Source organism: Nuphar pumila, chromosome 2, assembly GCF_984573655.1.
Source record: "Nuphar pumila chromosome 2, dmNupPumi1.hap1.1, whole genome shotgun sequence".
Lineage (NCBI taxonomy): Eukaryota > Viridiplantae > Streptophyta > Magnoliopsida > Nymphaeales > Nymphaeaceae > Nuphar > Nuphar pumila.
This window is the reverse complement of record NC_143250.1, coordinates 126,610,537-126,624,505: the sequence shown is the minus strand read 5'-3', so window position 1 is coordinate 126,624,505 and position 13,969 is coordinate 126,610,537. Positions and strand designations below refer to the sequence as shown.

Genomic DNA, 13,969 nt, shown 5'->3' with positions numbered 1-13,969 from the left:
TAAGAAATACAGTGTTAGAATCACAAATTCTGTGTACGAATCTCTCTAATGAAACAAACAAGAAAGATGAACATAAATCAACTTCATGCAACATTTTTAGAGAAAATGTAACAACTATCTCATGCTTCAAATAACCATTCATGCATTTTAAGAACAAGAATCACGCAACAGTATACATCACAAGTAGTAAAGCAGTAAAGATGCATGATCTAATGCAAAACAGTAAATATGCATGAAATCAATGCACATGCATGAATAATTTATTAAGTTATTATCAGAGTTTTCATTTGTATGCATGTCCCTATTAAATACACACAATTTTAGTTTCACTTTCATTAAAACCCGCGTATAATAAAAAATGGGCACAACATATTCCCGAGTTCAAGTTAGGCTCTCCGTTGTAGCTTAATATACAATTTGTGTTTTATTACTGAGTTCCACATTTGGCCCTCAACCGATATCAAGAATCAACACCATTCATCGAAACATTAGAAATCAACATCTAATGTCGGGACACTAAGAAAATCAATATCCATTGATGCCACTTTCTTGGTATACCAATAACATTTGTGTCTACACACCACCACCCCCGACAAAGTGGCGAAAACTCACTAAAACCGTAGCCGGGAGGTGAACCAGCTAGTTGGGTTAACGAGCACAATTGCACACAGAGTTTTAGTATCCTCACGGTTCTCCAACACCGAAGTCTAGAATTCTTACACCGTGGAAAAGACATCAAGGAAAACATTAATTACATTATTTTCTTTATTTTATCTTTTTATCAAAAGACTAATTCTTTATACAATATTTATTTTGCAAATCAACATGCAAAACACAACACGGGACCTCAGCCCATTACAACATGTAAGTGTAATTTGTTTAGAAACCAGTAAATCTTTATAAAATTTGCAATGCATTCAATAAAAGCTCAGAACAACACCTGCTCGTGTCCCACATGGCCTACAATGGTTCACATTAGACCACCGATGAATTTTACGCAGAAACCTCAATGAGCTTGCCACTTATGCAATCATTCAACATTCTCTCAAATGCACATTCATATACATCAATTAAGAATTTACAAGAATAACAAATTTCTCATGCATATAATCTCATGATTTAAAAAAAATACATCTTTCTTTTCATGATTCATCTCATGCTCAATACGCAAACATCCATGTGATCATGCAAGTGCAACAACACACACATTTCAGGATTCACGTTTTCATTTAATGCATATGTATGTAAGCATTATATTAAAAATCATAAACATGCATAACCGACAACTCTTTTGCCATTTTGGCAAGCTCGGGGTACAACACTTACCCACCGAGTCCAACCTATTGCTGCCTGCACACGGGACAGCGTTGGTAGTCTCATAATAATAGTCAATTGCTTATATGCAAACGTGCATAAGAGTTCATTTATTTTCATGCAAAAGCTGAACAACTACAAACAAGCACGAGGGCCTATAACACATGCATAAAAGCCAAATTTTTAATAGATGTAAATCTGGAATAACATGGACATTTTACATATACTAATCTAGACACAACTGTGGGGCATTTAACATGTACGAATCTGGACACAACATGTCTAAACATGAACATTGAATCTATACATATAAACATGCAAATTTGGAACATGCATATGAACACTTGATGCTAATCATACATATAAGTCCTGGCGCATATGTAAGCCAGAACATACATAATGTGCAGACCTGAATATATATACAATTCTGGTCCTATACAAAAGTATGTAAGAATTGGCAATGTGACAGGTAAAGTTTGCACATTCATTGCATATGAATCTAAACATACATTCACGAAATTCTGAACATTCATTACATATACATCTTGCTGTGTATTGCATGCAAACCTGAATATACATGACATATTTGTTATGTATTATAAATTTTTTTTCTGTTTCAGTTCTGCCCAAACATCATTGCCCATATATATATATTTTTTCTTTTACCGAGCTTCAGCCCCAGCCAAACCAGTCGACTGGTTCGGCTGGGGCTGAACAGTCCCCAGTTCTGTCTCAATAAAAAAAAAATCAGACATAAAAACATCTCTCTCTTTTTTGTTTCCTAAAATCCTCAAGCAGTCGGCTGGGGCTCTGCCCTTCTCAACACTGCCCAGCTGACTGTGGGTCTTAATTCTGCCGAGCCGACCCAGTCGGCTGGGGCCCAAAAAATACTAGACTGCCCAGCCGACTGTGGATCTGCTGGGCCTGTCATATATTTTTTTTTGTCAGGTAACACTACAGCACTACAACTTATAAAAAAAGAAAACGCAGATGTAAAGCTTCATCACACAGTCAATGGTTTTCAGGTAGATCAATGTATATTCTTATTGATAGTCTAAAAAAAAACCAAAACATATAAGGGTCGGGTTCCTGCTGGACGTGAGACCGGTCTGATTTTGATCAAACTTGATCCCAAACCAGGCCATGGTGGGTTAAGTATAACCCTGGCCGAATTGCCCACACTCTCTCTCTCTCTCTCTCTCTCTCTCTCTCTCTCTCTATATATATATATATATATATATATATATATATATATATATATATATATATATATATATATATATATATATATATATATATATATATATATATATAGTAGACCCTGCTGCAGCCTTGGTTTGGGTCAAATCTGACCCCAACCAGAGGCTGCAATCTAGGGGACCAACCCTTATATACATATGCGTATGTATGTATTCACGTACATATGTATATGTATATTCAGCAGACCATCTAAAACATAAAAAAAAGTTCAGCAGTGTATGGGAAAATGACTTTTGAGGACAGTTTTGAGCATAGCCATACGGTAAATTTAACCAGCAGATCTGTGCACCCTATGAAACACGGCAGATCTGGCTAGATCTGTCCACACGCACAGTTGGACAGATATGTCCAGATCAGTCCCTTTGCAGAGTGGGACCGATTCCACTAGGTGCATAGAAAATCAAGTAGCCAGTCCAAATCCAAATTTTTTTTCCCAATAAAAACCCTACACAAATCCATCCTATGCTCTTTTCTCTTATTCTAATCAAGAGAGAAAATCCATACCTTATTTTTTTTAAGTTCGAAAAAGAAGCCGGAAAACCTTCAGACGACTGGAGAAGAAGAAACTCCTCCTTTTCTTTTATTTTCTTTCTTCTCCTTCCTCTCTCTCTCTTTTCTTTCTTTCTTCCTTCCCTTTTTTTTGAGTCTTTATATTGAATGCCCTAGAGGGTGACGCCCTCCCCTTCTAGGGCCTTCTAGTGAGAGCTGGAGATTGAACTTCCCATGTGGGAGTCCATCTCCAACACACTTTCCTTATTTCTTAAAATTTGTAGTTGACTTTTCAAACCACTTTCCTTTTTCCATAATACTTACTTTTTTTATTTTTTTTATCTCATAGTAACAAGGGATTCTTCTAGAAACCCTAATAAGCTAACTACCCTCTCCAATAAATTTCGGAAATTACTTATTTTAATAATAAAATAAATAATTAATAATTATTTATTATTTATTAAATTCTCAAAAAATTCTATTGGATACCTTATCCCTCTGGGAGTCTTTTAAACCTTTTATTTAATTAATTTAAACCTTTATTTTCATTCGATCCAGATTTTGGATTTGGATCTAGATTCAAGATCCAAATCTATATCCATATCCAAAGCCCATTTGGATCCTAAGCTAGCTTAGACCCCAATTAATATGGGTCTTGGGCTGAGTCCAAATCCATATTAATTTGGATCATATGGATTTGATCTAGTTCAATCCAAATCCACACCTGGCCCCATCGAGGCAGGCCTTTTGTGAAAAATTATGATTTTTTGGCCAACTGTAACCCGAATTCAGAAAATTAAAATATCGTTGAACTCAGAATTTTGAGGCGCATCTAACAATATCAAATTTGAATTTCGCCTCTGAAATTTGCCTGAATTTCCCTTGAATTTAAAAGTAAAAAATAAAAATTTTTATCACATTTTAGTTTGCTTGTTTAGGTCCTATTAATGAGACTTGAGCGAGGCCTAGACTCAAATATCATATTGTTAATATTGAGCATTTATCGATTTTTCTTCAACACAGTCAAATTTTCAGAAATCTCTAATTTGACTAAGTATAAAAATACACGATATTACAGAATGAGAGTAGTTCAAGAGTAGATCACAGAAGAAGGGAGGAAACAAGAGCGGCAACGACGGCGGTGCGAGGAAGAACCCACCTGCGGGCGACAAGGCGCACGGGGGTAAGGCGAAGAGGTAGAGGACCCAGCAGGGTCGACCTCATCATAGGCAGCAGCAGGAGAAGGCTCAGTTTGTTTGCAGGCGCTGCAACAAGAGCCATCCCATCGGCCTTTGTCCTCTCTTCAAGGGGGTGTATTATAAGTGCCAGTAGCCAGGACGCGTGGCGCAGTATTGTCCGATGGACCGATCAGGGCAGACCATAGCAATAGCCACAACAGCAACAACAGAGACCTTAGCAGGCGCAACAAAGGACGAATAGGAGAGTGTACGCTGCTACAACTACTGAGTAGGGCGATCAGGCCGACCTGATTGAAGGTATATTCATAGTCGCTAACCATCTTGCTCGTGTTATATTCGATTCAGGTGCTACCCATTCGTTTATTTCGTCATCTTTTGCAGGTTTTCTTGACCTCGTTCCGTCTAGCCTAGAGATGACTCTCAACGTTATGTCTTCTATGGGTGTGTCTACTCGTTGTGGGAAGTACCTTCCTGCAGTTTGAGTGGTCATTGAGGGGCATGAGTTGTTTGCTGACCTAGTCATACTAGACATGACATTCTAGGACATCATTCTGAGTATGGACTGGTTGTCCTGGCACAATGCTACTCTTCAGTGTCAGAGAAAGAAGATTTTGTTGGAGCTCTCTGACTTGTCTGCGCTGGTGTTTCGGGCGACTAGGCTTATGAGTGAAGTAAAGATCGTCTCGGCTATGAAAATCGCCAAGTACCACAAGCAGGGGTGTATGGTATTCTTGGCCAGTGTGTCCGCTACGGAGAGTCATGCGACACCTTTGGAGCAATTGGACGTGATTCGTGAGTTTCCGAATGTCTTCCTTGAGGACTTATTGGAAAGGGGACTCAGACCTACACAGACCTCAGGGACCACGTGAAGGTCTCCCAACAAGATTGAATTCACTAGATAAGGTCTAAATACTCCAGAGAAGGCTTAGGACAGCTGGATCACACCGACACTAAAAGTTTGGTGGTGCGAAGACTGAGATGGAACTTGGGCAGCTTCTAAAGACCCAAGCAAAACTTCCAACAACCTACAGAAGGTTAGGCAACTAGAGAGAATGGATAGAAGGGCGAGAGAGAGAGAGTTCCAATTTTTTTGTTCATGCTGAACAAGGGAAAATACAAGGCCTTATATAGGTATATGAGGCCTTCATAAGTTATTTACACAAATTTCATAAAATATTAAAATGCTCCTAATTTTGGTTAAGCCTTCTTGGACTCCAAGTTTACTAAGCTATTTCTAGAGGTCAGGATTCCAGAAATAGCCAAGCTTCTTATCTCCTCTTGCCTATTCTTAGCACCCACCTTCAAGAGTGTTTCACGCCCCTCTAGCCTGGCTAAAAATATGGGGACACCCCCTGGGTGGTCCCCATATGTGGGCCCCACTAAGCACAACTGCTCTAGCTCATAGGATCCTGGATTCAGTTCTGCCCGATCCGTATCACATGCCACAACATTGAGATGTGTTCCGGCTAAATGATGCTTCAACCAAGAGCCACCCGAAAAAATATTATGGCAATAGTTGCACAAAATTTTCAATCAGTTTTCACTCATTACTTGAGTGCCCTATTGTCATGCTAGATCATCTCATGCCATCTTCCCTAAAAAAACTCAATAAAAAGCAAATAATAGAGATTTTCTACCTTAACCCTCTTTCTTGAGTGAAAAAAGTGGAAATGCACTATTGAGCAAGCCGCAAAAGCCCTCTCCTTTGCGCATGGATCAACCCCCAAATCGCTCTCACGACTCTTAGGGTGTGTGGATACCTCTCTAATGGTCTCTACACAAATGAGGAAGTCGGCCCTCCAGAGGTCTTTAAAGGCCAAAAAATAAAAAACAAGTTTCGACCCATTTTAAAGTGCATCGAAGGTGTATCGTATGATACACACGATATAGGGTTGTATCGTACGATACCCACAATACGGATACGATACACACTCATATCACGATACAAGTGTGTATCATATCGCTTTTGCCCATAGTAACGATACATATCATACGATACTTACAACATTGATTAAGCTACCTTATGTAACATCATAATATCAAATCGCCACTTTCTTCACTAAATCTCACTTCTCTTCTTTTTGACAAACTGTCGGCTAAGTCATAGGGACTCGGCAAAACAGGTGCTGCACCCGCGTCGACGCGACGCGACACGGGTGCGGTCAACACAACCCTGGGTGCGGTCAATGCACCTAGGGTCATTTTCGTCCACTTTTTGGTGTTAATTTTTTTTCCACGATGAAAAGGAAGATTAGGGCAAAAATTTTTTTTGCCCTAATCTCTCCTCTCCTCTCCCGCTCAGCTCGAGCTCTCTCCTACTGACGCCTCGACACCACCTCTCAGGCTCCTCCTCTCCTTTCGTAGGTACATACCCTCTCTCGCTCTCTTCTTGTGTCGGCAGGGGAGGGGCCGAGTCCCCCTGCACCCTCTCGCTCTCTTGTTGGGTCGGCAGGGGAGGGGCCAAGCCCCCCCCCCTGCTCCCTCTGATTTCGGCAGGGGAGGGGCTGAGCCCCCCCTTCCCTTCTCGCTCTCTTGTTGGGTCGGCAGGGAAGGGGCCGAGCCCCCCCCCCCCCCCCCCTCTCGCTCTTTTGTTGGGTCGACAGGGGAGGGATTGAGCTCCCTCTGTTTTCGGTAGGGGAGGGGCCGAGCCCCCCCTCGCTCTCTTGTTGGGTTGGCAGGGGAGGGGCCGAGCCCCTCCCCCCTCTCGCTCTCTTATTGGGTCGGCAGAGGAGGGGCTGAGCTCCTCCCTGTTTTTGGCAGGGGAAGGGCCGAGACCCCCCTCTCGCTGTCTTGTTGGGTCAGCAGGGGAGCCCCTCCCCCCTCTCGCTCTCTTGTTGGGTCGGCAGGGGAGGGGTGAGCCCCCCTTGCTCCCTCTGTTTTCGGCAGGGGAGGGGGTCAAGCCGTCATCCCTGCTCCCTCTTATTTCAAGGGAGGGGCTGAGTCCCTCCCTGTTTTTGGCAGGGGAGGGGCAGATCCCCCCTCCTTGCTCCTGATTTTATACTTCATCAGGATATACTTTGGTATGCAATTTAGTTCTTTTCTGCTTTACTTATTTGATTGATATTTAGGTTGATTTATGTAATTGCTTTACTTATTTGATTGATATTTAGGTTGATATATTACATGAATGATGATTGATGAATGATATTATGATAATGTTAACTGTTAAAACTTCAAAATTATATATATATATATATATATATATATATATATATATATATATATATATATATATATATATATATATATATATATATATATATATATATATATATATATTTGCCCCTGCCGCACCCCCGCACCCTAGGTTTTTGAAAGTGACGCACTCCCACACCCGCACCCACACCCATGTGACATAGACTGTCGGTCATTTCCCGTCAGTTTAAGGGGGGGGGGTGTTAAATGTATTTGTCTTTCTTGTATATATATTTATATTAATATGTATATACATTGTATATATATAGTATACATATATATGTTTTTTATTTTATATAGTTTGTATCTTAGGTCTTCACTTGTATTTTTTCTTCTTTTTATTATTTTTTAATTTTATATAATTTTGTAAAAATAATCTTTTTATATTTTGTGCTCTTACCCTTAGTGGCTTGTGTACACTTTTGTGCTCTTGTATTTGCCCATAGTGGCTCTTGTGTTTTAGCCCATTGGTGACCTTGTGATTATGTTCCATCTCTTGTGATTTCATTACCTGACATCAACTTGTCCATCTGCTTTGATTGGATTTTCTGTATGAATGGTAAGGTTTGCATGGGAGTGTGATGGTTGCAACAGTTTTGGTAGTAAGATTTATTTTATATTCGAGATTGAATCTATGCCCTTTTCAGGCTTTAATTTTATTGGAAATTGATATTTATCCATGATATGTTTTTGCATTTTGATTGGTGTAATCACATAAACATTTGCTATCCTAACTTCCTGTATTTTGGTTGAGATGAGACAGGTTTATAGTGAAGCCGACACCTCAAAAATGCCACTTGAGCTTGCAAATGCACTGTCACATGAACGCGAACCAGTTAATGATCCAGATATTCGTTTACAGGCTGCAGAAGCCATTTACATGATAGCGATGCAGGTTAGACAAAGTAGTCTTGATCCATTTAACTGCTGGTTGCAAATGTCAATTGTGAATAAAATTCTGTCCTGCAAAAGTTTTGAATGTGCTACCTACAAATGTCAGTAACTCCTTAACTCCTTTCTGCTCACCATATCAGTGCCGGTACTTCACCATTACCACCATTGTATTGTAGATGTGGCATCACAATATTTACTTGGAATGGGTCAGATTTTTCAGATAAGCTGTTCATTGGAAGGTTTATCAGAAGCAAGGTTTAAAAATGCATGAGGCAGAGGGAGTCCGTTTAGTCATTTTTTTGCAACACTTAATTGTTGGCCTTGAAAATGTTTGAAAAGCTAAAACTAGTCATTGAACTCTGTAAAAGATTGAATATATGCACACATGCACACACAAACTTATATATGGGAAAAAAAATTGTTGGCACACGTTTTTATCCAATCAACCCTCATAGATGGATTCAACATGTCCAAAATAGTGGGGATCAGCTTTTGAATCGTGTTTTTTTGATGAAAAACATGAATTTATCGTAGTGAAATACAAAGGTGTCTCTTATGGACATACACAATCACAATGACCACTAATGGGTCAATTACACAATCACAAATCCACACAAATCACCCACTTAAGGGCATACAACAAACATAAAAATATGATTTGTATTTACCAAAAGCTTTTAGCTAAAAGCCTTACATCATATGGGGTTTGAACCCCTTTATATACACAAGGGAATGAAGAGGGAGTTGTTGAGGTCTCCCCAACATTAAAAAATGTAGCTGTTGGGGAGATCCCAACAGCTCTATGGTCAAGAGACCATTAAGCACAATCCTAAATTAGGATTTACAAAAATACAAATAAAAGAAAAAATAAAAATAAGAAAAATGTACAATGACCACAATACCCTTATATTTACAAATGACTAAAATACCACTATATACATTAACACTCCCCCTCAAACTTATGGTGTGAACACCGAAAGTTTTCTTAACAAGAAATGAAATCTAGGCGAAGGAAGGACTTTAGTGAAGAAGTTTGCAAGCTGATATTCAGACATGACATGCGGCAGCAAAATTGTCTTCAAAAATTCTTTTCTAACATAATGGCAGTCCATCTCGATGTGCTTAGTGCATTCATGAAAGGTATGATTTTCAGCTACATATATGGCACTTTTGTTGTCACAACATAACCTGGATGGTGTGGTTGATGGTAATCCCATGTCTGCCAACAATCTTCTCAACTAAAAAATTTCTGATGTTGTGATGGTCATAGCTCAATACTCGGCTTATGTGGATGACAAAGAAAGTGTTTGTTTTTTTTTGCACTTCTAAGACACCGGTGAGTCTCCTACAAAAACACAAAAGCTAATGGTTGAGCGTCTATCATTGGGATCTCCTCCCCAATCAGAGTCAGGATATGCAACTAGTTCAAGAGGGGATGAGGAAAATATTAAGGATGGTAGTCGTCCAGGGGTATTTATGTCACTTCACTGTTGTATCTCTGTATTATGCTTGTATCTCCTTATTATGTTATTGGGTCGGGAGTTTGGGTCTGGAGCAGACCCGATATCTATTGTTACTTTAGACCCGATAGTAATATAAAGATGAATTAGGGTACGTTCTCACGATGGGAACGTAGTGAGCCGATCTTTGTTGCAGACATCTCCAACCTCTTTCTCTCTGGTGCTATTGCGTGAATGCAACGTTGGTGATAAAACCTAACATGGTATCAGAGCAGGTTCGCCTGTGACTTCCATACAAAGTGTGCTAGACGAATTCCAGCGAGAGTGCCCTGCGAGATTCAGATCTTCTGTCATAAACAGGTTGGGTGATTCATCTCTTCTTCTGATAGCCTTCATCCAACCCTAAACTGCTATCCTTAGCCTTCATCCTTCTTCTCTTCCATTTTATCTCTTCTTATTTGTCATTTGCGTCATCAGACCTGGTCATCGTCAGACCTAGTATCGAGTTCTTCAACCCTAGGTCTGATCGACAAACCCAGATTTGGTTGCCGTCAGATTTGCTATCTCTTTTCTCCTTTGTTTCTGTTTCTCAATCCTTTAAAGGAATCCTATCTCGATAAGTCTGTCGAGTTTCAATACATACCCTAAACTGCAGCAGATCTGAACTATTTCAGATTCACCCCAAACTGCGTCAGATCTGGAATTTGCGTCAGATTTGAATCTTGTGCCAGATCTGAATTGTTTTGAATTTATTGAATTGTCATATCAGATTATAACAAATCTACTTTCATATCAGACTGATTACGGTGCTTGTCGTTATCTGAAAAAGGTTTGATTATTCAAAAAAAAAAAAAGAGGAACACCAAGCACACTTACTGCAATTTTGGACAGATTTCGCACATCTATTCACAAATTTTCAGTCTTATCTTCACCCATTGTCCTTCCTTCTTTTATCATTATGGATTCTTCTTCTTTGCCGTCTAGTTTTATCAGACAACTCATTTCTGAAAGGCTCAACAATTCAAATTACTTGACCTGGAAAAGACAGATTTTGCCATTTATCAGGAGTCTGGATCTCTCTGGGCACCTTGATGGGACAGTCCGCACACCACTAGAGTTCGTCACGCAGGAACAATAGGGTGACAAAGGAGATGCCTCCAGCACAGTAATTCGCAATCCAGATTTCACATCATATAGGAAGAGAGACCAAGCAGTCGTAGCATACATTACCTCCACTCTCTCTCAAGAGGTATTGTTGAGTATTCCAGATGACTGCTCTACTTTGGAGTTGTGGCAGAAGTTAGCTAAGACATATTCACAGATTTTGAAGGCCAGGATTCTTCATTTGAAAAGAGAGTTCTAACTGTTAAAGAAGGAAAGCCTTACTGTGACAGAGTACATGAATCGAGTCACGACTATCACAGACCAGTTAGCTATGGTGGGCTGTGAGATCCCTGACAGAGAAAAGGTGCAACAAGCGCTGAATGGTCTTGGGCCTGATTATCACATGTTGGTTACATCATTGCTATGTCTGCCATCACTACCAAACCTTGAAGATCTCTGTGCAAAGCTGCTACAGTATGAAGTCACCATTAAAGGGGAGACCTTTTCAAATCACAGCAGTCACGATGTAATGATCATAGGGGTGGGATTAGAAAAGGGGCGCAATGTTAAAATATGATTGTACATATATATATATATATATATTACATATATATATATATATGTGTGTCTATGTGTCTATCTACATGTATAAATATATATATATATATATATATATATATATATTTATATATCTCCTTTGTAATACCCACTAGGGGTAAAATAGTCATTTTACCCACTTCACGCCATGTACATTTTTTCTCTTTCTTTTTTCCTTTTCTCTTTTCTTTTTCCTGTTTCCTTTTTCTTTTTCCTTTTTCCTTTTTCCTTTTACCTTGGAAATGTCCCCCTTGAGGGACGTTGGAGCCTCCAATGGTCACATTTGTGACCGTTGGAAGGGCTCCAACATCCCTTAGGAGCCCTTCCAAGGGTCCTCTTCTTGTGCCTATAAATAAAGGGGTTCTCTTTCATTGTATGTATGCTTCTTTGAAGCCCTCTTGAGTGAAATATATTTGTTCACTTTATTTTGTGTGTTTTTACCACTTTTGTGGTTTGTTGTATTTTGGCCCATTAGTGGCTACTTGGGTATGTGCGTGTTTTTCTCTTGGAGATATCGCTTCACTCATTTGGCACTTCATTACATGGTATCAGAGCAAGGTTGAGAAAACTTCATCAGAATCTCATTTGACAAGTAATATCTATTCTCTCTCTTGCCTTTAAACTTTTTTTAAAAATGGCCGACAAGGATGCAAAAATCGATCTCTCATTCAAATTGAATGAGACCAATTACCGTATGTGGGCGGCCGCTATGGAGAATAACCTCAAAGGTAAAAAACTTTGGGGGTATGTGTGTGTGACCATTTCGGAACCTCAATTGAAATTAACTAAGTCTGAAGGCAATGAGGAAAAAGCTTTGAATGAAGAAGAAAAAGAGAAGGCTATTCTTGACTTCTCTTCAAAAATGGAGGATTGGGAAAGTGAACATGCTAAAATTCTAGCATGGTTCATGAATAATGTGGATTTAAAGATTTGCGCGAATCTTGCAAAGTTTAAGAAGACCAATGAAGCTTGGTTCTTTATGAAAGGAATGTACACGCAAAGAGATCTTGCTAGGCATTTCTTTTTACAAGAAAAGGTTAGAGACACCAAGCAAGGTGACATGAGTATTAGGGACTATTATAGTGTCCTATCTTCTTTGTGGGATGAACTTGTTCTCCTTGAACATCAATATGAAGGTAGTGCTATTGCCATGAGGCAAGAGCAAATAGAGAAAGTGTAACGACCCCAACTCATCCCCTTAGAAAATGCGGAATTTTTTTTTTTCTAAAACAGTGCGGAAAACTTCCCAGAGACCCGGGGTCCTCACAGTTCCAATTCCAACTGGATAGCCATAAACCACAAAAAAACTTGCAATTAACATCCATAAACTAACCATTACTTTTATTCATGAATTAAAAACTAATCTCAAAAATAAAGTGTTTGACTCAAGTAACCACTGATGACAATAAGCAAATAACAAGAACACTAGACTGAAAAACCAAAATAAAGAGCCACTCTGTCCACAAAGAAGGCTGTCAAAACTCGTTGTGACTCTCGCGCCCTCGCAGTAGCTGTCGACTTCACTGATCACCTGTTCCTGCGAAAAACCAATGAAGTAGGGTGTCAGAATCGAAATCCTGAGCACAACTACTTCTTAATGAAACAAGTGAGATAAAGAGTCAAGATGAGATATCATGCAACAATTAAGGGAAATACATACAAGACAGTTTATAGCATTTGAGAATTTATTCATGCAACAATCATAAAGGCTAAGCATGCAAAGACAGTAAAGCAGTAGCATCTACTAAAATTTCAGCATGCAACAAGAATTAAATATTCAACACTTACCCTCATGTATTGAGTAAGGAAACCATTAAAGTATGCATGATCTAATGCATAACAGGAAAAAATGCATGTCTTTTGTGCAATGCATGAATCATTTTATTATCTTCCATTAAGTTTTTTGTTTCCTTATGCATGCCCTATTAAATGCATACAACTTTAAGTTTCTCTTTTTAATTACCGTTGCCCGCGGATACACCAAACGGGTACAAACCCCGAGGTTAAGTTAGGTTCCCAGGGTAGCTTAGCACACCATTTATATTTTATTATTGGGTTCCAACTTAGCCCTCGACCGAATCACCTTCAGAACATTAGACCTCCACATCTAATGTCGGGGACACAAGGGACACCCCACGCCCACAAGTGTCACTTCCTTGGTAACAAAAACAACAGTTGTGTCAAACACAGCACTCCCGGGTAAAGTGGCGGACTTTCCCTAAAACCGTGGCCAGGAGAAGGAACCTCAATATCGGGTTCAGGGGACCAAAATAAGCACACGGAGTTTTGTATCCTCACAGTCTCCCCAAGACCGGACTTCTAAGATCCCCATTCTCCAGATGGGTGATCCTAGAAGGTGTATTACACTGTGCGTTATTATTACTTTTTATTAAAATTTAATTTTCTTAAGTCTTGCAACCTCATATGCAAAAAAAGAAAGATAAAAGCTCGCATCTA

General features: G+C 39.4%; 1 protein-coding gene across 3 annotated transcripts in view; it reads left to right on the top strand.

Annotated features, from left to right (window-relative positions):
- LOC149847040 (ARM repeat superfamily protein) overlaps positions 1–13,969 on the top strand; it is a 139,660-nt gene that overhangs the window by 83,126 nt on the left and 42,565 nt on the right. For 2 of the 3 annotated variants that reach the window (XM_089998270.1, XM_089998272.1), the window contains one exon: positions 8,221–8,352. The exons of the other annotated variant lie outside the window; for it this stretch is intronic. In XM_089998270.1, coding sequence (XP_089854396.1) covers positions 8,221–8,352 — 132 coding nt within the window. The remainder of the gene's footprint in view (positions 1–8,220; positions 8,353–13,969) is intronic. 3 annotated transcript variants of the gene reach the window in all.